The 22,465-nt window shown below is 40.0% G+C and overlaps 1 protein-coding gene across 1 annotated transcript in view; it reads right to left on the reverse strand.

The window, feature by feature from the left end:
• Positions 1-22,465, reverse strand: part of LOC145401020 (ferric reductase 1-like) — a 73,736-nt gene that overhangs the window by 3,479 nt on the left and 47,792 nt on the right. Inside the window, exons 3-9 of the mRNA XM_080273392.1 lie at positions 14,359-14,450; positions 10,328-10,481; positions 4,282-4,382; positions 3,558-3,669; positions 3,320-3,415; positions 964-1,120; positions 106-326 (exon numbers count right to left, since the gene is read on the reverse strand). Of these exons, the coding sequence (XP_080129518.1) occupies positions 106-326; positions 964-1,120; positions 3,320-3,415; positions 3,558-3,669; positions 4,282-4,382; positions 10,328-10,481; positions 14,359-14,450 (933 nt within the window). The remainder of the gene's footprint in view (positions 1-105; positions 327-963; positions 1,121-3,319; positions 3,416-3,557; positions 3,670-4,281; positions 4,383-10,327; positions 10,482-14,358; positions 14,451-22,465) is intronic.

The following is a 22,465-nucleotide window of genomic DNA, read 5'->3' on the forward strand; positions in this document are numbered from 1 at the left end:
CCCATGGGACAACATAGGATTGGATGATGGATGGATGGATTGGATAAATTTTGGTGTAACAGGCCCATTTGATGAAGGACACCTCAAATCACTGGCATAACATACATGGAACCATTGGTCAATGCCACAGCACTGACTCTGCAGCCAGGTCTTCTTGTAGTAGCGTGCAATGATGATACCACAGGATGCCGCACACACCCATGCCCCCACCATAAGGGCTGAATGAAGGATTTGGAACAGCTTACTGGCCACTTGAATGGATTGGAACTGATCGAGTGACACTGTACCAGATGACACTTCTCGGTCAGAGTGGTAACTCAGTACACCTGCCAGACAGAATCTGAAGTTAAACTTTTACTTCGTGGAAGGATATGAAAGACTTAATAAGATGATGATGAAACTAATGACGATGTTGACTAACAATGACAATAAAAGTACAGGCAACAATGATGGTAGTGTTGACAATAATGATTCTGATTATTCATGATAATGAGAACAACAATAATAAGATAAACAAGATGACAACAAAAATGTTAATGACAACAATAATAAAGATGGTCTGTTTCATTCTGGATAAAAGAGAGGAATACATTCAAAGTAACTTTGGAGATTTGTAACATTTCTTCCTTAGTGATTAATTCTGCACAGCATCTCAATGATTTCTTTTATATTAATTATACAAACCATTTTGATGGTAAAATTATATAAATAGCATACAAGAGAATTTTATAATCCAATACAAAAATTAAATCATTAACAGAGATGGTACAGTAGCATGTTAGTGTTATAATGGTGCCACCATGTGCAATTGTCCCTCTCCAGCACCAGCATGATGTGGTGTGATATATGCAAAACAAACCACTATGCAAGAGGTGCTATGATACCTCCCACGCCACCTAGAACATACCCCTCCCCACCCACCCACACCCAGAGAGAGAGAGTGCGCATGCGCGCTACACTTACTGCCACTGAGGGGTCCCATCGCCAGCATGATGTGGTAGCGATTCTTCTTCAGGTCCCACACGGTGTCCATGATCTCGGTTCGTGTCTGACGTACAAACGTACAATACACCTTGCCATCAATCTGAGCTGTTCTTATCTCACTCAAACCATACTGGCTCTGAAAAGTGGTAGGTTCTTGTTACAGTATAAGTTGCTAATTTTTTCTCATCTGGACCATATACAGTACTGTACTTGCTCTAAAGCAGTAATAAGTAGCAATGCATGTAATCCTCTCCCTATAAGTTGCATTTCTTGATTTGCCTTGACTGTACTTACTCAGGAAAATGCCAAATTACAGTAACTACTTGTTTTATGCTGCATTTCTTGATCATTTTTCTTTGTTCAGTCAGGCTACACTTGCTCTAAAATACACCAGACTATAAGTCCTTGCTACAGTACACCTTCCCATCTACCAGACTTGTCCTTATCTCACTCAAAGTACACTGGCTTAGAAAAAAATGTAAATCAAAGCTGTAAGTTGCATTTCTTAACATTCTCTGGTTGTAAGTAGTATTTCCTAAGCTCTATATTCCTGTGCCTGTATACCTTTCCACCAACCTACTCTGTCCTGATGTCACTTGAACTCTACCTGATCCAGAATACACCAACTACACTATGTCCTAGATCTAAGTTGAATTTTTTTGATATTCAGGTCAAGAACACCATCCCTATTTTATTTTTGCAATTCCCAGTACCTTTCGTCAGACACTGTTTCTGAACAAGAGGGATTCAACGTAACATTAACTGACCTCTTCACTACCAGAGACTTCTAAGCTGAATAAAATACTCTTTTAGTATTAAGATTAAACTGAAAAGATATGTCATATTACTGAACGGATTAATGCCCCAGTAGTAACAGTAGTAGTAGCAGCTGCTGCAACCTGCACCTGGCTGCAAACCTGGGGGACTGCAGGCTGAAGCTGCCCTTTTTCAGCAGCCCACCATCCTCCTTTTGGAGGACAGGAAGGTAGGTGAGGGACATTTATATAAGCATGCAGTGGAGCATTTTACAAACTGGAGAGGTCTGATACAGACTACCTTGTATATGAACTCCTTCTCTACAGTAGTGCACCAACTTTCACTATAGCAGGATTCGCGGAATCCACTTTCGCGGCATGCACCAAATATTCCCTAACTTCCACTTTCGCTTGAAAAAAATCGATTTTCGCGCACAAATTTTGGGTTTGGGACAATATTTTGAACTTTGAATTTCCTGCACCGCCCGCCTGCAACCCACTGCCATCTTGAATGACGTCAAGTCAACACTCTGTCCACCCATTCCCGCCATTGTGTACGAGCGTGCTAGCTCCATTGTGTTGGATTCTCACAGTTCAATGGCCTCTACTATACCTGGTAGTGTGGGGAAAGGGCCTGGTGGTGTGGGGGGAGAGCCTGGTGGTGTGGGGGGAGGGCCGGGAGGCAGTGGTGGTGATAAAAAGTGGCCGGGACATTCAAAGTCGGGAGGAAAGGCCAAGGCTAAAAGAGAGTATCATGTTGGAGTGAAGAAACGGCAGTATAATAATGAAATGAAAAGGAAGATAGTTGAGCACATGGACAAAGGCGCAAAAAAACAGTGAAATCTGCCGTATATTTAACATCCCAGAATCGACAATGCGTAGTATGAGGAAACAGCATGGTGGTAGCGAGGCAGCAAGAGGTGGCGCCAATACGTCTGGCGTGGCTAAATAAGCCTGCCACGCGCCTCGGATACTTACCCCCAACATCCATTAAACACCTCAACCTGGTCTCTGTGGTATGTTTCTCCTCATATAATGTGTACTGTACAGTTTTTATTGTTTGTATCTCACAATGCAATGTACAATAGTGATTTGATGTACTGTATTGCAAGTGAAAATGAAAATCTGATGTTACTTTAGGATAACCGGGAACCAATTAGCCTTTTTGCCATAAAGACAATGCCCCAATTTTCACTAATTCTACTTTCGCGCATTATTTTTGGACCCAATTAGGCGCGAAAATTGGTGCCCCACTGTACTAGATATCCTTCCCAAATTAAGTAAACATCTGCAGATAACAAGAGCAAAATATGATTGGTGCCAATCTTATTTTGCTTCCTTTGAAACAAAGAGGTCTGACTACTACAGTCCAGAACATTTAAGGGTATGTCTCTGACAATGTTTTACATGATCATTACACACCTGGTCAACTCTAGAATTTGAAATGTAGCGGGCAAGTCACAGCCTGTTCTGACTTGAAAGCTCCACCACTACACCACATATAAAATCAAAGTGAAATGGTAAAGGAAGAGATGACAGAAAACCTCTTAAGCTGATGAGAATACAGAGGCCAGACTTACGTCAGTGAGGAGCTGATTCTGTTTGCCAATGTTCTGCGCCATCACCACATCCACGTTGCCATCCAGCACACGACACGCCATCACACTGTCCTCTCCCTGAAACATAAGGATGGAAACTGACCATCCAGTATGACTAAACATGGTGATCAACCAAGCTGAAAGGTGTTTGGGCTCTTTATCAGGTTAGATTAAATGCCCTGTATACAACCTAATGAGTTAAGCTATGGTACAGACTGACCATCTTCTCGTCATCTGAGAGTCCAGTGGCGTAGTACCCAGACCCGGAGTTGCCCACCAGCTCAAACCGGTAGCCACCAGAGACTCCTGTGTACGTCATTATTATCTTGCAGCTGTGGAGGAAGGAGCAATTAATAGTACTCTAGTCATCAATGATATCATTAATGTTTTTGTCATCATCATTATCATTACCATTATTTTGACAACTATAAAGGTAGGCAGAAGGTTAGTAAAACATTATTATCATCACTATACTCATCCTCACCACCACCACCACTACCACTACCACTACCACCACCACCATCATCATCATCATCATGACTTTATTTTTATTCTCACCTAATGACAGGGTAAGGTAGGATTCAGAACACAAGAGAAGATAAAGTGTGAATGTGAGACACCTATGAAATAGTAAGTCCAGTGAAATTTACATATAATTCAAGCCCACCAAATCCTGCCTCCACTTGTCTTCAATTACTCCTTCCCCTCTCCACTTAAACCCTGTGTCTCAAATTCAGCCACTATCTCTGCCTCTCATATACTTGTATGTTCCTTTGCCACTCCAGTATAGTCATTACTGCCCTGTCCCTTATACTCTCTGTCTCTCTCTCTCTCTCTTTCCCTCTGCCTGCCTGCCTGCCTGTCTGTCTGTCTGTCTCAGGGGCTTCTTTTCTTCTCAAATGTAATCACCACTCCTTTGTCAGCTGTCAATCACTACTACTTACTTTCCCTTCTTCTCACAACCTGTTGGGATGCCAAAGCAGCCCTTGGCGACAGCACAGGAGTCATAAATGTTGACAATGTCACGCTGCAGCTTCTGAAACTCCTGCATGGGGTTATACCAAGGATCAGATGGCTACTTATGAACATTTTTCAAGGAACTGCTTGCCTATCCTCAGACACTAAATTTTACAGTGGCCTAAAAGTGGCCTGCAGCTTACTAAACTTCCAATCTTTTTTTTTTTTTTTTTCCCCTAACTGCAAACTTTTAATTTCCCTAGGTTTAATAATTTTTACCAGTCTTAACTACTAATTACAGTACCTTGCTGTTTTAAGTTATTTTTCTTGGTTGCAAAAAATTACAGTAAAAATTAACTTCATACACAAAGATGGCTTTATATTTAAAGAACAAACTTAATTCCCTAATGTACTAGATCATATAAGAAGAAAAAATTATTGCTATGGTAATTTCTGGAATGCACAACAAATTCCAAGTCCTGGTATCAAAAAGCTATAACAGCTGACTGCCTATCAATTCTCGCTAACCAATCATACAAAATATGCCAATTTCCAATAAGCTGCAAATTATTATTCACAGAGTCTATGAAGATAAGCTGTCTGACACTGAAAACAAAAGATTATTAGCTTTCAATAAATTAACCAATACAGCCTCATGCACAACTATGTAACACACTACTTGCATACATAACACTGTAATTTCTGCTGTATGTTTTTTATCACAATTTAAGTTCAGAGGACAAAACAAAATTAATCTAAGTTCTCTATGTGGATGGTGCAAAAGTGTTCTCTTTATAAACAATGCACTGTATAGCAAAATAATAAATAGTTATAGTATCATGAACATTTACAAATGATTATAAAATATTCTAAACCACATACTGTATGCTCAACTGATATTTTATGATCCACAAATGGAAAACGCTTTTATCTCCAGTTAAACAGGTAATGCTGATCATTTTTTAACTTATTTCTCGTGCTTTTGACTAACTGTTTCAATACTTTCTTTAGTATCTATGATGATGAATTATAAAGTACCGGTATTATGTGCTAAAATAAAACCAATGTCACGCTGAACATACAGTACCAAAAGGAGTAACCGTAACTATAAATAACCACAAGTTAACACCTGAAATGCCATATGAATTTTTCCATGCCTGAGTTTCCCACAACCAAGCAGTGTATGTCAATAAGCTTAACCTGTGAGACTCGGACACTTCTTTCTGAAGGCATGCTAAGTCTCCGCCCAAGTCACCCACCAGTGAACCACTGGAGTCACACTCTGATTAGCATATTCAAAATATCTCTATACCATACTGTACTAAGCAGGCACCTGATTATCCAGAGGACTTTTCACTTTTGTACCCTCCCCCCCTAAAAAAAAATATATATATATATGTAATTCTTTTCTAACAATGCAAAACTTTATTCTTATTTAAAGCTAATTTTATTAATATCTAACTTTAATTCAAAACCATGCTCATGAGACAAGGGAACTAGTTAAAACTAGTAAAGCCTGAATATTAACTAATGCATATTCAGTTAGTCTTCAGGAATACTTATGAAGTACAGTACTGTATATGATTACTGTACACAGAGTTTTGCTGAACTCAGTTTCACAAAAAATTATCCGTAATTGTACTGACTGTAATTCACTTGCGAGTAGGTGTTTTAGTGACAGTAATACCAAAGATAAATGTATTACACTAATACTGTAATGATGGCATAATGATTAGTTACATACTGTAATAATATTGTACAGTATATTATAAACTGTACCAAATTAAAACTGGTAATGTAATGGTTATACCATATGCTCACAGTATTGTAAATTAACATCAAATATACATTCATATTAAACAAGCAGTTTTGTTCACCCTGTATCTTCTATGGTAGCATGGACTTTTACACAGATTCTCTAAATCAAACCTGTCGAGTAGGATGTGTGACGGAAGTCCCTTGGCAATAAAATAATTACATCATGATCTGGCATTGTTACAGCAAAAACAGAATTTGTGTGAGTGTACAGTACAGTGGTTCTTACTACTATATGCTGCTACCTGTGCATGCTTGGCCACCACCAAAAAGGGCCATTAAAAACATCACTGAAGAGAAACAGTTGATAGAACTGTACTGGTGGACTTATGATGCACCCCAGTGAATCTGGTTGGCCATCTTTGTGCTGTAAGTTTGCTCAGTCAAAGCAGATGCAACATGAACAAGAAATAACAGTACTGTACTACCTTATCAATACTGCAACTACAATTCAGTGATGATAATTGGATAAAAATATTTAATGGCTTCTAAAGCTCTACTCCAGTTATCATGCAGCCCCAGACTTACTGATATTGTGTTTTCCTGTTAACAAGAAAATCACTGTCAGAATTCTTATAAGTACAGATATAATACAAAATCCCTTCTTATCAGTAACTGTTAACTTTAAGTACAAGTAACAGTAAATTTAGGGCTTAACCAAGTATTTTCTAATGGTATCCCCCAGTACATAACAATGCTTACTTCAGCATTACCAGAAGACAGAACAGGGAAGGAGTGCGGAACCTAAGTGAATCTAGAAGCGACTACTAATTGTTTACATTTCACACCTACTTTGTTACTCTGGAAGGTTTAATGGGTTGGGTTAATGGTCACATATACTGTTCAGAAGAATGGGGGTTATTTCCATAACATCTCTAATTTGCTGAGCTTCTTTAGAGTTGGGGTTTCATGTAGTTATCTCTTGCCATACAATACATGTCTCTTATTAATGTATTTTTATGAACCAATATTTTATGTATGTGTAAGTATGTACTATGAAGTTTATTCTTTCTACTTTCAAATGATTTTATGCAGCTCAGGGATGAAACTTTTCATGGTGAAGGGGCCAAAGATAAAATCCTTAACCCGTTCCTTACTAGTGGTTTCTCCTAAGTTGTTAAAATCATGTGACGGTAGGAGGAATAAAATACAGAAGGCAAAATCATGCTAAAAAATTTTATGGTTCAATGCATGTGCTGGTTTAAACTGGGGGAACATTTATCCAATACATTCACGTTCATTCAATCTTTCCTTTAGTTTTCAATTTAAATACCAGCAAATAAAGATGATGCACTAAACCTTGTCTGAGATGCACACACAAACTCAAGAACAGTTTCCTACAGTGATTATACTGGGTGTCTCAAGAAATTTGTTTTGAAATTTCAGGACATTATTCTAGGGCTAATTCTGAGCTGCTGTTGGTGATTCACCCCAGCCAGTCTGGCTAAGCAGACCCAACGACTGCAGAGAAGCAACCATCCTTGCAGGGCCATCCTGAGCAGTGAACCGATGTTCTCTTGTGACAGACAGCACCTCACCACTGCATGGCACATGAAAAAGTGTGGAGGTTTGGTTCTTGCATGGACGGCACATCTGAGTCTCTACCCTGTTAGCAGGGGCACCACAGTACGTTCCACATCACCCCACTGTCTGGTTATGTGGTTACCATCAAGTGCTGTACATGTTTTCTGGGTTACAGGAAACCATTAGACATGCCACTCAAAGTAGGGCCACCTGAAGTAGAAAGAGGAGTAATAAAAAGGTACAGGAAGGATGGAAAAAATATGAAAATAGGAGGGCAAACATAGAAATACCGTAGAATGATAAAAGGTGAAGGAAGAAGTAGGCAGCACTACAATGAGTGGATGTGTAAGTGGTATTATATCAAGAGGAATCCAATTCTCAACCATTACAAGTTACAGTTACTAATGACCTTAAGGGCAAAATTTGTTTCTCTCACAATTCACACCGGGTCATCAATAAGTATACGTCCATAATGGCATAGAATTGGACTCATGATATTATTACATTTTTACTCACAGTTAGCCCTAGAATAGCTTCTTTAGGCTTTTAAAAAATGTTGCAAGACACCCTTTTTTTCCTTTTACAAGAAGAACAAGAGAAATGAAAGTCAGTACAATAACATTTTCTCCTTGTCCTTCCCATTAAAGCACATCACAGTTATGATTAAGAACTGATAGTAAGTGTTCGAGAATCAGAAACTTGTCCAAGTGCAATGAGGTGTAGTGAGTTACGTCTCTAACTTAAACTAAACCTTGCTGTTTGCTGTCAAAGCTGTCAGTCTACTTATTCAATAATTTAGGTTAATGAATCTATAAAATACAAGTCAAGCTACTTATTAATGAATTTTGTTAATGGATCTAAAGGTTAAGTACATTATTCTAAGTCAATGGCATTTCAAAATATATAATTTTAATTTTTTACACATTCTGAATATCAGCTGCAATGGCAAAGCTAAATAAATCCCTTCAGTGTAAAGAACTTTATATTGTCTCATTCATTTATTTTCTTTTTCATAGGATGATTTCACACAACTTTGGGAAAACCTCTCATAACGAAGAGATCAGAAATAAATCATTAACCTCTTCATAAGGAGAGTCTTTTCAGGTGACAAAAATCACGCAGGATTGAGTCTTCATTGTCAGAATACAATCTATATATATATATATAAAAATCAAACTGAAGGGATTAATGGATATTCTGATCAAGTAATGTGAGTCTGATGTGGTTTAGTTTACACTGTCATGGGTAGTCATGTAGAGTTTTAACCCTTTCAGGCCCAAAACATTTTTTTTTTTCTTGCTAAATCCAGACTCCTACTCAGCAAAGAGAGACTCAATGAAGTGGTTGGATTTGATATATATTGTAATATCTCCCTTTTTGACGCTGGAGAGGGATGCTTCACATAGTGGCACCAATATAACTGGAAAGATTCAAATGCCCTTCAGCTCCCTCCCTACCCCTGGAAAGGAGGAGGATGGACTGCAGGAGGAGAGCAACTTCAGCCTGTGGCTTTAGGTTCTTGTCCACGTCCAGATGAATCTGGGATCAAAATAACAACACAACCCCCTTTATTTCTAGGTAGCTCCTCTATGCTGAGTACAATAATCTGGAAGCAGCAAGAATAAAATAATACAACTCCATTTGAATGAGTGGTTAACCCCTCAGTCCATGGATGTCCTGTTTATTTATTTTCTTGCTGCTACCATGTCATTTTATTCATCTTAGAAAAGCACCCTTGTGGTGAAAGGGCTAATGAAGTGGGTATCAAACCCCTCCACTTACAAAAATCTCTTCTGAGATTCGTACAGCATAAGCGTCTGGAGGTACAAAGAAAAAAGTAAAAATGATGTCCTTGGGCAGAAAGAGTTAGAGGACAGCATTTTAAGAAGTCAACAACAACAAATGTGGGGAAGAACAGGGACAGAAGGGCTTATGTTTGCTCTGGGGAGGAATTCAGAGATAGAGTATATATGATTGATTCCCTGTTGCTTATTAGATTTGTTTTTGCAGGAAGAACTGCAGAGACAGGAAGATTCTCTGCTCTCTTTTCCTTGTCCTTCCCACAAAAACAAATCATAGGTATTGGAAGGAATCAATGGAATATTCAATGAACCTGGCACCTGGTGTACTAACTGGTGACAGGTCTGCATTAGCGACAAATTCTGGTGTGGTGGTTGCTTCGGTGGTGGTGGTGCGGGGGGCAGCAGTGGTGGTCTTGCGACGGTTTAGGATGCCAAACCTCCGACGGTTTCCGGGCCGGGCGGGCTTGGGGCGGGTTGCGGCTGTGGTGTTGTCTTCGATGGTCTCCGTGGCATCTGTGCTAGGACTATCATCTATGCTATCATCATTAGGGCTGCTAAGTGAGGGGGATTCTTCAACTGGGGTGGGGGATAGTGAGGGAGATTCTACAGCTGGAGAGGAGGAGAGTGATGGAGATTCTACAACTGGGGAGGTGGAGAGTGTGGAAGTGCCAGGTGATGGAGATTCTGCACGAGAGGTGGAGAGAGAAGGTGGAGAAACTACAGTGGGTGAGGGAAAGGTGGGAGGCAAAGATGAAGACTCAACAGCAGGTGAGGAGAGACTGTCAACATCCACGCTAGCCACACGTATAGCATTCTCAGCTACAGCGCTAGGTGCATCAACGACATTTATCACAGCATCACCGGCATTCACCACCTCTGGACCTGGGCTTACATCGGTGGTGAGGGGTGCTGTGGTGGGGGCTGTGACTGGGGCTATGGTGGTGGTGGCGGCGTTAGGTGCTGGTCCGGCCGCTCTCTTGGTCACTGTCACCTTCTCTGAGGTCACTCCCACCCAAAATATAACCTTCTCATGTACAAATGTTGCTCTGAAAACATAAATACAATACAATAAGTCCCTGTTGTAAGTCCTCCTTTTTTTATGTTCTTACAGACAGTGGCTGCATGTTGCTGAAAGAAGAATAATCAAACATTAAGTTCCCTATTCTTGCTTCTCAAGGAGGCTCCCTTGCATCTCTTCCTTACCAATTTATTTTGGGGCAACAATTTAATAGTCCCATGTATTTTATTTAGGCAATCTATCTATCGTTTATTCAGATTAACTAAGCAGAGATTTTTGTCTTTTCCAGCTTATTTCCCAGAATAAGACATTACTATGGCTCTATATCCTTTCCACAACACTTCTTCATGACTAGCATCATATTCTAGTGTTAATGTCTCGTTACAGCAAAGCACTAAAGATGGTGTGCTGGTAAATTTATGCCTACTTATGTGAACAGAGCACTGTAAAGTTAGTAACACACACACACACACACACACACACACACACACACACACACACACACACACAGGTATAGAATGCACAATTTACTTGATCACATGGAGGTAGTTGAAAGTCCCTTGTGTTCTCGAGAATAACACCTACAAATTTTTCATCGCTGGCTGTATTTTTGGGTTATTTTACGAACATACATATGGTAATGTACCACTGTGCTACTTCGAGGTTTTGCTACCAAAATAAAAGTGCTCAGAATCCCACACTGATTATTTTTGAACGGGTTGTGAGAAAGATACATGGGAGCTGAACGGCTGTAAACTATACCTTTTTATAAACTTACATGTGTTATCAGGAAGAACATATGACAGGGAAAAACCCTCTTTCTTTCTACAAAAATAAACTTACAACAGGGAAGGAATAATTAAATTTGCCTGTGAATTCATACCTTCTACAGCTACAAGACTTAGGCTAGTATGCCCTGAACATGGACTCAGTAGTGACGAGGCACGGCCATAAATAACAATTACGTGTCATATATACATTTTCTCCTTAATGACTGCCTGTGGGGGAGAGAGTATAAGATCCTACTGAGTAATATATGGACACACGTTATTTTCTTCCCACATTCACTGTACCCCTTTGACTCTGACTTGGCCTAAAATTGCAATCTCGCCGTCTTGAATGCTACATTAACACTAGAATCTGAGTCACGAAGAGGTGCAGTGGAATGAATATAAGGCCGTAATATTGTCTTCTGCAGCCCTTATGTGGAATAAGCGGCAATAGCACGGAAATCTGAGCACAAAAGCTACTCCAAAAGGAGAGTTGTTAAGATGACAGGTTTAATAATTCAAGGCAGAAAACTGTAAACCCGACCTACCATCCTGGCCTCACACACACACACACACACACACACACACACACACAGGTAATTACATGAGGATTTGAACATAAAACTTCGTTAGCTGGCCCCATCCTAGCATACCACACCACACGAGGTGGAAGAGGAGACGTAACTAAACGTAACATCTTAAGTTTACATAATATTCACACTAAGAAAAGATAAACTGTCACATCTGGAAGCAAAATGTTGGCAGTTCACAGAAAATTTCATCCGATTTCTAAGATGACCGAGATTCCATCGCAGTTAATTACAGTACGATCGATGAATATAATATGCATAGTGATAGTCGTATTTTCCAATTTCAAACTGGCTTTTGTTCAGAAATGTCTGGCAGCCGAAAAAATAAAGTCTAAGTTTAAACAAGGAACTTAGACAACTTTGAGCCCATGCTCATGAGAGTTTATAGGTACTGTCTCAAAGAAGAAGAACTAATATGTTTAGTTCTGCCGTACTTTCTCCTCTAGTTGGGGTAAGGTGTTTTGTGACTGAAAATTAATGTATACTGTAGACCATTCTTTTATACAATTCAGGCTCAAGAAAGTTTATGAATGTGGCGAATAAGAAAAAAAAAATGAAAATAACTCTGCTCCGTCATATTTTCTCCTTACTATTCACTGTGGCTGTTAAGAATTTCGTAGTTTGATGAGTGAAGATACGGGGACTGTAGCTACATGAAATGCTTAAACAAAACTTAGGCTCATGAAAGTTTATTAATAGGACCAGAGAAGAATATTTTTGTTTTTATCGCAATAAGACTTTAGAATGGACTCACACAAAACTCAGGCTAAAAAAAAAAAAAAGTTGAATACGGTCCAAAACAGGTGAAAAAAAAATTATCACAATTTTATTATTCATTCAAAAAACTCAATAAATATGAACAGAGTCCAAAGAAGACGATGAGGGAGAAGACGAATTATTACTTCCTTGCGGATCAAATCACCAACATTTTCCCGACAACAATGGCGTTAAATCCGTCTTGCACAATGGAGGGAAGGGTAATAATGAGGCAGAATGAGACGATGTATTGTACCAGTTAAAGTGTATTGACAGTACAAGGGAAGAAAGACGGAATAGCAAACAGATAGACAGATAGATAGGACAGATGGATAAACAGAGGTAAACTGACAGAAAGAAAGGGAGACAAAGCGAGAGTGAGAATCCCTGAAGGCCACTGGTAGTGTTCCATTCCCTCCCCACAAATTCCACTTCCCCCAAAAGACACGCCATTTTATATCCCTCAAAAATTACCTCCCATCAAGAGTGTGACAAACGGAGGGGATACAAGCTTTAAAAATTTCCTTACACAATATCGTAAACTGAGGGTGATGTGGACATATTTCTGAGTATTCGATATTGCGAGCTTGCATTTTTCCTAATACAATCTCGTAAACTGAGGGTGATACGGACTGTTGTTGAATTCGACATAACATTCTTACATTTCTTCCATATACGATCTCGTATATTGAGGGTGAAATGGAGTTACTATTTTCCGAGTATTAGACCTTACTATTTTACACTATTCCTACTACGAATACAGACTAGTAAATTGACGGTGATTGGGATTTAGCTGTTGGGGGCGATAAACATGTGATTATTTCCGAGTATTTTCTGTGTATTCTTTTTCTAGTACTGACAATAACAATCAATGCATTAATTTTGGTATGATCCCACTGGAGGTTCGGGAAGTAGGAGGGCTTGATATTTCAGGGGTAGCATTTCTGATATAATGAAAATAGACCACCGTACTAAAGAAAATTCTGACAAGACCATCCTTCTAGTATAATGACTCTCTCTCTCTCTCTCTCTCTCTCTGCTCTTCCTATCGAAGTGAAGGGATTATTAGTTAGGAATGGCCTATCCTTGTGAAAGGATTATTACTGTCTCATAACGACTGGCAATAACATCCTAATAACCTCCCTGTATACATCCTTCTACATCTGAAAGCCAATGACAACACCACACCAATGACCCCCAAGCAGTTAGTTATTGCTGATTCTTATATGCCAGAATTCACAATGCCTTACACACACACACACACACACACACACACACACACACACACACACACACACACACACACACACACACAAACTAAAAATATACTCAATACCCTAGTGGTGTGATACAATATGACATAAGGACCAAGGATTCTAAAGTACCAGCCGTACCATGTGAACATGGTTTCACTTTTACAAATAACTTCAGACCTCATCGCATCCAGGAGTACCGAATAATTTTTAAGCGGGTGTATCATTATATGTTGGACTCAAAGACTGAAAGTGGAAATTAGCGTTTTGTCCAGGTGGATCTGTGGGTCTTAGTGTCCTGCAAGAAGGTATGCATCACCAACGAGAAAATATATCTTATCTTGCTACTCAGAAAGGACAGGGAACAGACTGTCGTCCCCTGCTGCTCATTCCTCCTGTCTCGTATAAACAAATATAAGTTACGACAGGAATTTGGCCGTAAATATGCTTGAGAATCCCATCACAGAATAACATAAAGTGATCAGAGGGATAATAATAGGAGCTTTTTAAATAAGCTTGCATGATTGTGTACTCACGTGAATACCACATCCCCGGAGAAGTCAGACGGTGCTTCCCACATGATGCTCACTTTGGACTTCTTCTCAGCATTCTTGTGCGTCACGGCGTTCTGCAGGGGAGGGAGGTGATGGGTTAGTGAGGTTTCAATGGGGGAAGGAACTGGGATGGAAGGATGAACTGTCAGAACAGGTTAGGTGAAAGTCAGTTTGTGTTTGATGTATAAAGACATAAAGACATTGAAACAATCACGGGGATATGAAACAGACATAGGTATATAGTTTGATAGACGGGCAGATAGATGGCCAGATCAGAGAACTATTGATGGATAGATAGACAGATGGATATGAAACATAGAAACCATCAAGATATACAACAGGCATAGGTATATCAGCAGAGAGATGGCCAGATAGAAGGATAGAATAGATAATATATCGTAGATGGACAGACAGAGGGACACATGTAAACACCATGTAAATAATTCCTGAGGGACATCCATGACACAATTCACTAATGGCAGTGTTATTCCATTAGGACTTGGGTATGAAAGGCACTAGGATATTTGTTAATCATCACCCTGAGAACAGACAGACACAAGATAAAGAAAAATAAATGGAAGAAGAGACAAACTGACAGATAACGATAGGTGGATATATGGATGGACTGGATACAGATAGGATACACATTTATATTACACATACGCGGTCGAGTAAACATCTAAAGAAACACAGAAACATGGATATGCTTATAAACATGAAATGACAGATAAATATACACATTAAAAGAAAACCTGACAGATGGATAAATATTACGGGTACAAACAGCGTGTAATTAAGAAGTGAAGGCAAGACAAAACCACCACACGGCATTCTTGACTTCCCTATGACACAAAACCAGTGACAAAACTGACAGCTCGCTGCACCTCCATCGAACCGCAAAGTATAGGGAGACAATGGAGAAAAAAAAAAAAAAATCCAAACATTTCAATTCAGGGAACAATTTCTTTTATTAATTCATATATTTTTGCATTCACCCTCTGTGTCAGATCAGAAAACACACACACACACACATATATATATATATATATATATATATCTATACAGTATATATATATATATATATATATATATATATATATATATATATACAGTATATATATATATATATATATATATATATATATATATATAGATCTCTCTCTCTCTATACAGTATATATATATATATATATATATATATATACAGATCTCTCTCTCTATACAGTATATATATATATATATATATATATATATATATATATATATATATATATATACAGTATATATATTTTATATTAATATTTATATTTATATTCAGAAAGAGAGAGAGAGAGAGAGAGAGAGAGAGAGAGAGAGAGAGAGAGAGAGAGAGAGAGAGAGAAGAAGAAGAAGAGGAGGAGGAGGAGGAGGAGGAGGTGGCGGAGGAAGAGGAGGAGAAAGTCGGAAAAGTGAAGACGAAGAAATCACCAAATTACTTTCCTCTCTCCACAATGACACTCGGAATTAGCCAGCGAGAATTCACAGAACACACTATTTTACACATTTTATCAACCAACGCCTTAAATTAATCCACACACACACACACACACACACACACACACACACACACACACACACACACACACACACACACGCCAATTTCCACCGGATATATATAGTAAGAAAAACGCCAAAACATTCCTTTGATAATGTTGCAGATCTCCCCCCTTTATCGAAGAACGCTCTCTCTCTCTCTCTCTCCAAACTGATGCCATTACATTAAGTCGACACACGCCAAAGAAAAAGAAAAAAACTCAAAACCTAAGTCCTTTCACACCTCACACCCCTTTTTCCAGCGCCATACTGAAATGACGTTTTGTTTTGGTGCCGTGATGCCTACTGGATTATTCAAGAAGGCATTTTTCAGCTCGCCTCCCTCTCCTCTCTCTCTTGGATATGTAGTCTTCAATCGATACGTCAATCACTCACTGTATTTGTTTACCTGTCCACTGATGTCTACAAAGCGGTGTGTCTTCATAAATAATTTCGGTGGTCAATTTGTCAGTATATCTTTATTTATTTCTCTATCTTTCTATGTAAGCCTCTCCATCAAGCCAGCTATTTATGCATCTATAGGTTTATCCATTCTCTTGTTAGTCAGTAAATCAGTTAACCATTCAACCAATCGACATCCATTCTATCCGTTCTCTTGTCAGTCAGTAAATCAGTAAATCACTCAACCAATCTATATCCATTCATCCATGAGTCTAGCTATAACCCAGTCTGTTTATATCATTTCAATACATGATTATAAAACCATGTGTACAAATTATCAAATTACAAACTACGACACACACACACACACACACACACACACACACACACACACACACACACACACACACACACACACACAAATAAACACGAACGGTAATAAAATCTAAGGAGAGAATAAAACTCGTGATGCCATTGGTCGAGAGAGCATGTCTGGAGAGTGACTCGCTGCTTTCTGGGTGGCTCGCTCCTGAATATTGCATGGGGGGGGGTGCGGCAGTGGGGCCAGGGAATGAAGCATGAATGGGTGGACGAGAAAATATGGTGAACAGGAGAAGGGGAAAATGGTGATGGACGGAAAGATATTAGGAGAGGAGGAGAACGGAGATGAAAGGAAAATATAGGACAGTAGAAGAATGGAAGGGAAAATGGAGATCTGAGGGGAAAGCTGAAAAAATAAATAAATAAATAAAAAAGGTATACAGGATAGGAGACACGAGGAAATAACAGTGATGAATGCGTGAATGGAGACAGACGGCAGAGAGGAATTATGGACGAAATGGGGATATGGATGAAGAACAGAAACCTGAGAAGGGGCGAGACTGACAATAAAAAGAAGCGATGAAATGGAAAATGGTCAGAAACAAGGGGGGAGGGGGAGAACAGTAAGACAGAAGGGAAAAGAAAGAAAAACGGAATGTGCAAAGAATAATAGGAGACGTTTGGAAACTGAAGGAACAAGAAGAAAAAAGACAAAACAAACTGTAGAAGAAATGGAAACAAAAGGAGACAAGGAAGTACAGGAACTACACGGGGACTACGATACAAAGAGAAGGAGGAAAGAAGGAAACAAAGGGGAGAGAGAGAGAGAGAGAGAGAGAGAGAGAGAGAGAGAGAGAGAGAGAGATATGCCTAGGCCTGTTTATCTTATCCACCAGAACAAAAGACTAAAGAGAGAGAGAGAGAGAGAGAGAGAGAGAGAGATGCCTATAATAGGCCTGTTTATCTTGTCCACCAGAACAAACGACCAATAAAAGCAAAAGTATCAACAAATGAAATCAGGAAAACATGCATAAACACACTAGAAAATTTATAAAATGCATAAGTAAACATCTAGAAAGTAAATAAAAAAAAGAACAAGGAAAATTAACCCAGGTCAAGAAAAACTAAAAAGAACAAGAAAAAACAAGAGCAAAAAAATATGACTGAAAATTAATAAAAGAAAGATAAGAAATCAAAGTTAATCAAAAGGAACCCACCAAAACATCAGAATTATCAAAGGTGGATGCAAACAGCAGACAATGCAAGAAAATTAAAATGACATAGCAAAACAAAATTACAGATCCAACAAGAGACCCGAACAAAATGCCGGAACGAAAATTACACGACACCCAAATACAGAAAGAACATTACACACGATAGCAACAAAATACCAGAACAGAAAAGGAACAAAACAAACAGAAGTCCCGTTGCAATCACCCCAGCAAGGAGGCACCCTGAGGCAAGTGAAGCAAGGCGTTTTGAAATTGCTGCTATTATATCTCGGAACACAGAACACAGTACGGGAGCTTCCATCATAACAAAACTTAGGGGGGCTTCATAACTACAAGTACTACCTACAACCAGTCATAACAACAACTTACAACTTTTAACCCACATAATTCACAACTTCATGATCGTAACCTTAAAACCTCACACTCTGTCATAATCATAACCTCCATATTTTCACACAACCCAACAGTATCTCACACTCCAACCCTACAAAACCTCACTTCCCATCACAGCGCAACAAAACCTCACACTCCACATCTTCACGTAACCCTACATTATCTCACACTCCACAAACCCACAAAGCTGCACACACCACAACCCCACACTCCACCTCTTCACACAACCCTTTCATACCCCACACTGACCCCACAGTCACCTCAGAGTTAGCAGGAAGGACGTGTGGGCGTCGATACTGGGTTATTTAGGCAGTACGTGTGTCCATCTTCCCCGGGACCTCACTTACATTAGCCCAGCGTTCGTCAGGTTCTTACACTTTAAGCCCCCCCCCCTCCTCTCTCTCTCTGTCTCTTTCTTGTTCGGTATTTTCATAAAATATTTCCATTGTCAAGTACGGTATTAAATTATTGCTTGCTTTTTTATTATTAGGAGCGTTGTGGTATGGATGTGGATGTGACAGGAAGCGTTAGAAACACACTGTGGTGGTTTGGACATGTGGAGAGGATGAGGAGTGAGAGACTGGCGAGGAGAGTGTACGTGAGTGAGATGGAGGGAGGGGGAGCCCAAGGATAAGATGGAGGGATGGAGTGGTGAGGTATGTGAGAGAGGGGGGTGTGAGTTGGAAGCAGGGCAATGAAATGGCGTTGGACAGGGCGACATGGAGGCGATTGGTTTGTGGCCACCCCTTACGGGATTAAGGCGTCCGGCAATAGACAGAGTTTTAACATTCCATACCACTGAGCGTTCTTTTTTTTTTTTTTTTTTTGGCAACATTATTTTCTATTTGCAACATTATTACCTTTGGCACTGACGTTCGTGTGCGTTGAGACAGACCTTCCAATCCGATGACCTACTTCCTGTTATATGCCAGGTACCGTCAGATGATATTAGTAAGCTGGAGGGGTTAATGAAGGCTAGATCTAACCCCCACAGCTTGAAAAGTATACCCCAAGGCGAATTAAATCGTCTGGTGACACGAAAAATATATGAGAAAAGAAGAAACGGCACTGAAGGAGTTAACTGAAAGGAAAAAAAGAAAAAAAAAATGACGAAAAGAAAATGTGTGTTCCGAGAAAAGTGTGCCAAACTCCAGAGGTAAGGATATTCTTGGTGTAATTATGCGTGATACTTGCCGTGAGGACCTTCTTGTTTAATAATGAAAGAGAGACCAATTTCACTCATAAGGTCATTAGTAATTGTAGTTAGTTCCGTAATGCCTGACAATTGGACGTATGACGATGTATTGTATGTAGTATGGTATATCTTATTCAGAAATGGGGACGTGGACCTAACATCGACGGCTGCGGTTAAAGCTGTAATTAAACACACACACACACACACACACACACACACACACACACACACACACACACACACACACACACCTAGTTCACAAGTGGTGATATCAGCCTTCCTGCTTTACTATCATTATCCTTCAACTCACAGAAGTAGGTAGTACTGTCACTGTCGTCTCTGCAACAGTCTCGAGAGGACCATTAGGATTGTTAGCTCTTAAGAAAATATGACAGGTCCATGCTTGGCAGCTCCTGTAAGACTGTGGCTAGACTACTAGAATAAGGCAAGGATAGCAAAGAAGGTTGTTTGCTTTCTTATGTACTCATATTCTCTTTTATTCCTCTAAACTGATTAACTCAAGAATTTGGTCCTGAAGTCTGGCACACTTTCCACAGGCCAACCTGTATACTGTCTACTCAATCCCTTTCCCACGTTGCAATTCCCAACATTCACATCACTGTCTAATTTAACCCCTGGATCCCTAGAGAGGTGAATGAGGTAAGGTGAGTTACAGCTCCACCTCACGCACCTCGCCTCACCTCACACTCAAGGGACAGGTCATTACGGCAGCCTTCTGGAGTACCACCTAGTTATGAATGTGGGCGTAACGAGAGGGAAGGAGAAGCAGGGGAAGGAGGGTGGGAGAGGGGTGTAGGAGAGGGAATGAAAAATGGAGGGAGCGGGAGGGGAGTAATGAGACTGGATAGGATAGAGGAATGAAACAGGAAGGAGGAGCGGGGTGTGAGTGAAAGCGAAGGACGGAGTAGAGGGAATAAAGGATGAGGGGAGTGAAAGAGGAAGGATTACGAGAGTTAGAGAGGAAGGGGAGGTGAATAAATGAAAGAGGAAGCGAGGATGAAAGAAAGAGGAAAGGCGAATGGAAGACAGGAACAGAGGCATGGAAAGAGTGAAGAGGAATGCTGGAATGGGACAGGGAGGAAATGAGAAAAGGGAGGTGAGGAGAGGGGTAAGAGAAAAAAGAATGAGAAGAAAGACGGTGACAATGGAAGACTAAGAGGAGGAGCACTGGGAGGAAAATGAGGAAGTTTGGGAATGGGACTGGGATGAAAACTTGGAGTGGGAGGGAAATGAGGTAAAAGAAGGAGAGAAAAGAGAAGCGATTGTTACCAGGAAGGTGAAAGAGGAGGAGGGTGTAAGAAAAAGGAAGAGAGGGTGGGGGTAAAAAGGAAAGGTAAGGGAAGAAAAAGACTGGAGTGATACATAGGGAAGGAAAACAGGTTGAATGGGAAGGAAGAAGGGTTGAAGGAAGGAGAGAAAAAGGGGAGACGGTTGCCATGGAAAGCACACAGCAAAATACCTGTCGGTCCTTTCGGGGCAGACTGTTAAGGAGGGAGGGAAGGGAGAAGGGGTGTAAAAGGGGGAGTATGGAGGGTGCAATGTGTCAGATTAAATAAGCATAATAAAGAAAGTGAGAGAGAGCATTAGGGTGAGAAAGAAAATATAGCAAGAACATACCAAGTGCGGAGAGGGGTGGGGGTATGCGATAATTTGACCTGTTGCCCTTGACCTTTCGATTATACGTCACACCAGGAGAGAGAGAGAGAGAGAGAGAGAGAGAGAGAGAGAGAGAGAGAGAGAGAGAGAGAGCAAATTAATATGCAAGCAAAATACACACGTCAACAAATGCACACACACACACACACACACACACACACACACACACACACACACACACACACACACACACTGACGTCACCTGTGTCCTCAGTCAAGGATACAGAGAGAGAGAGAGAGAGAGAGAGAGAGAGAGAGAGAGAGAGAGAGAGAGCAAATTAATATGCAAGCAAAATACACACGTCAACACACACACACACACACACACACACACACACACACACTGACGTCACCTCAGTGTCCTCAGTCAAGGAGAGAGAGAGAGAGAGAGAGAGAGAGAGAGAGAGAGAGAGAGAGAGAGAGAGAATTAATAAGCAAGCACAATACAGTACATAGAAATGTCAACCAATGCACACACCGTGATGTCACCGCAGTGTCCTCAGTCAATGGGGGGGGAGAGAGAGAGAGAGAGAGAGAGAGAGAGAGAGAGAGAGAGAGAGAGAGAGAGAGAGAGAGAGAGAGAGAGAGAGAGAGAGAGAGAGAGAGAGAGAGAGAGAGAGAGAGAATTAAGATCAAAAATTAATAAGCAAGGAATTTAAACAGCTAATATTAAACAACATTAAATGACAAAACCTTAACGTCCTCACACACACACACACACACACACACAATACTTCCAAGAATTATAATTATAAACACACTTCGCCACTTCTCGGCATATTGCTCAACCTCCCAGTATCATTTAGCGTTATATTCCTTTAACCACTAAGCTGTTACAATACTTAGGGGAGAGATTTGACAGTGAAGGGGTTACAAAGTCCCCATTATCTCTGGTCACTATGATGCCTGCTTTCCTTTTTTATTTCACTAGTTAGTTTTCAGATTATTATTATTATTATTTTTTTTTTTTTTTTTTTTTTTTTGGTGAAGGGGGACTTTTCGAAGCGGCGGGGTTAGATATAGCCTTGATTGACCTGTTCACGACTACAGTCCCTTCCTAAGGTTCATAAAATTGTTCAGTGGCAGCCTGATTTAAAAAATTAAGTAGCTAATCGTACTAAAGGAGTTGACTCATTCAGTACAATACCATTCATTCCTGACACAATTAAGCTCTTATATTCAGATGAGGAGTCCGCTCGTATCGTAAGGGTTGAATTTCTACAGACGTGACCTTCATCACAGTTTGGGTATTATTTGCAAATTTTATGAATGATTCAAAACTCTTCAGTGCTCCATTT

Source organism: Coenobita brevimanus, chromosome 54 (genome assembly GCF_032717465.1).
Source record: "Coenobita brevimanus isolate Jiangsu-jjx chromosome 54, ASM3271746v2, whole genome shotgun sequence".
NCBI classification, from domain to species: domain Eukaryota; kingdom Metazoa; phylum Arthropoda; class Malacostraca; order Decapoda; family Coenobitidae; genus Coenobita; species Coenobita brevimanus.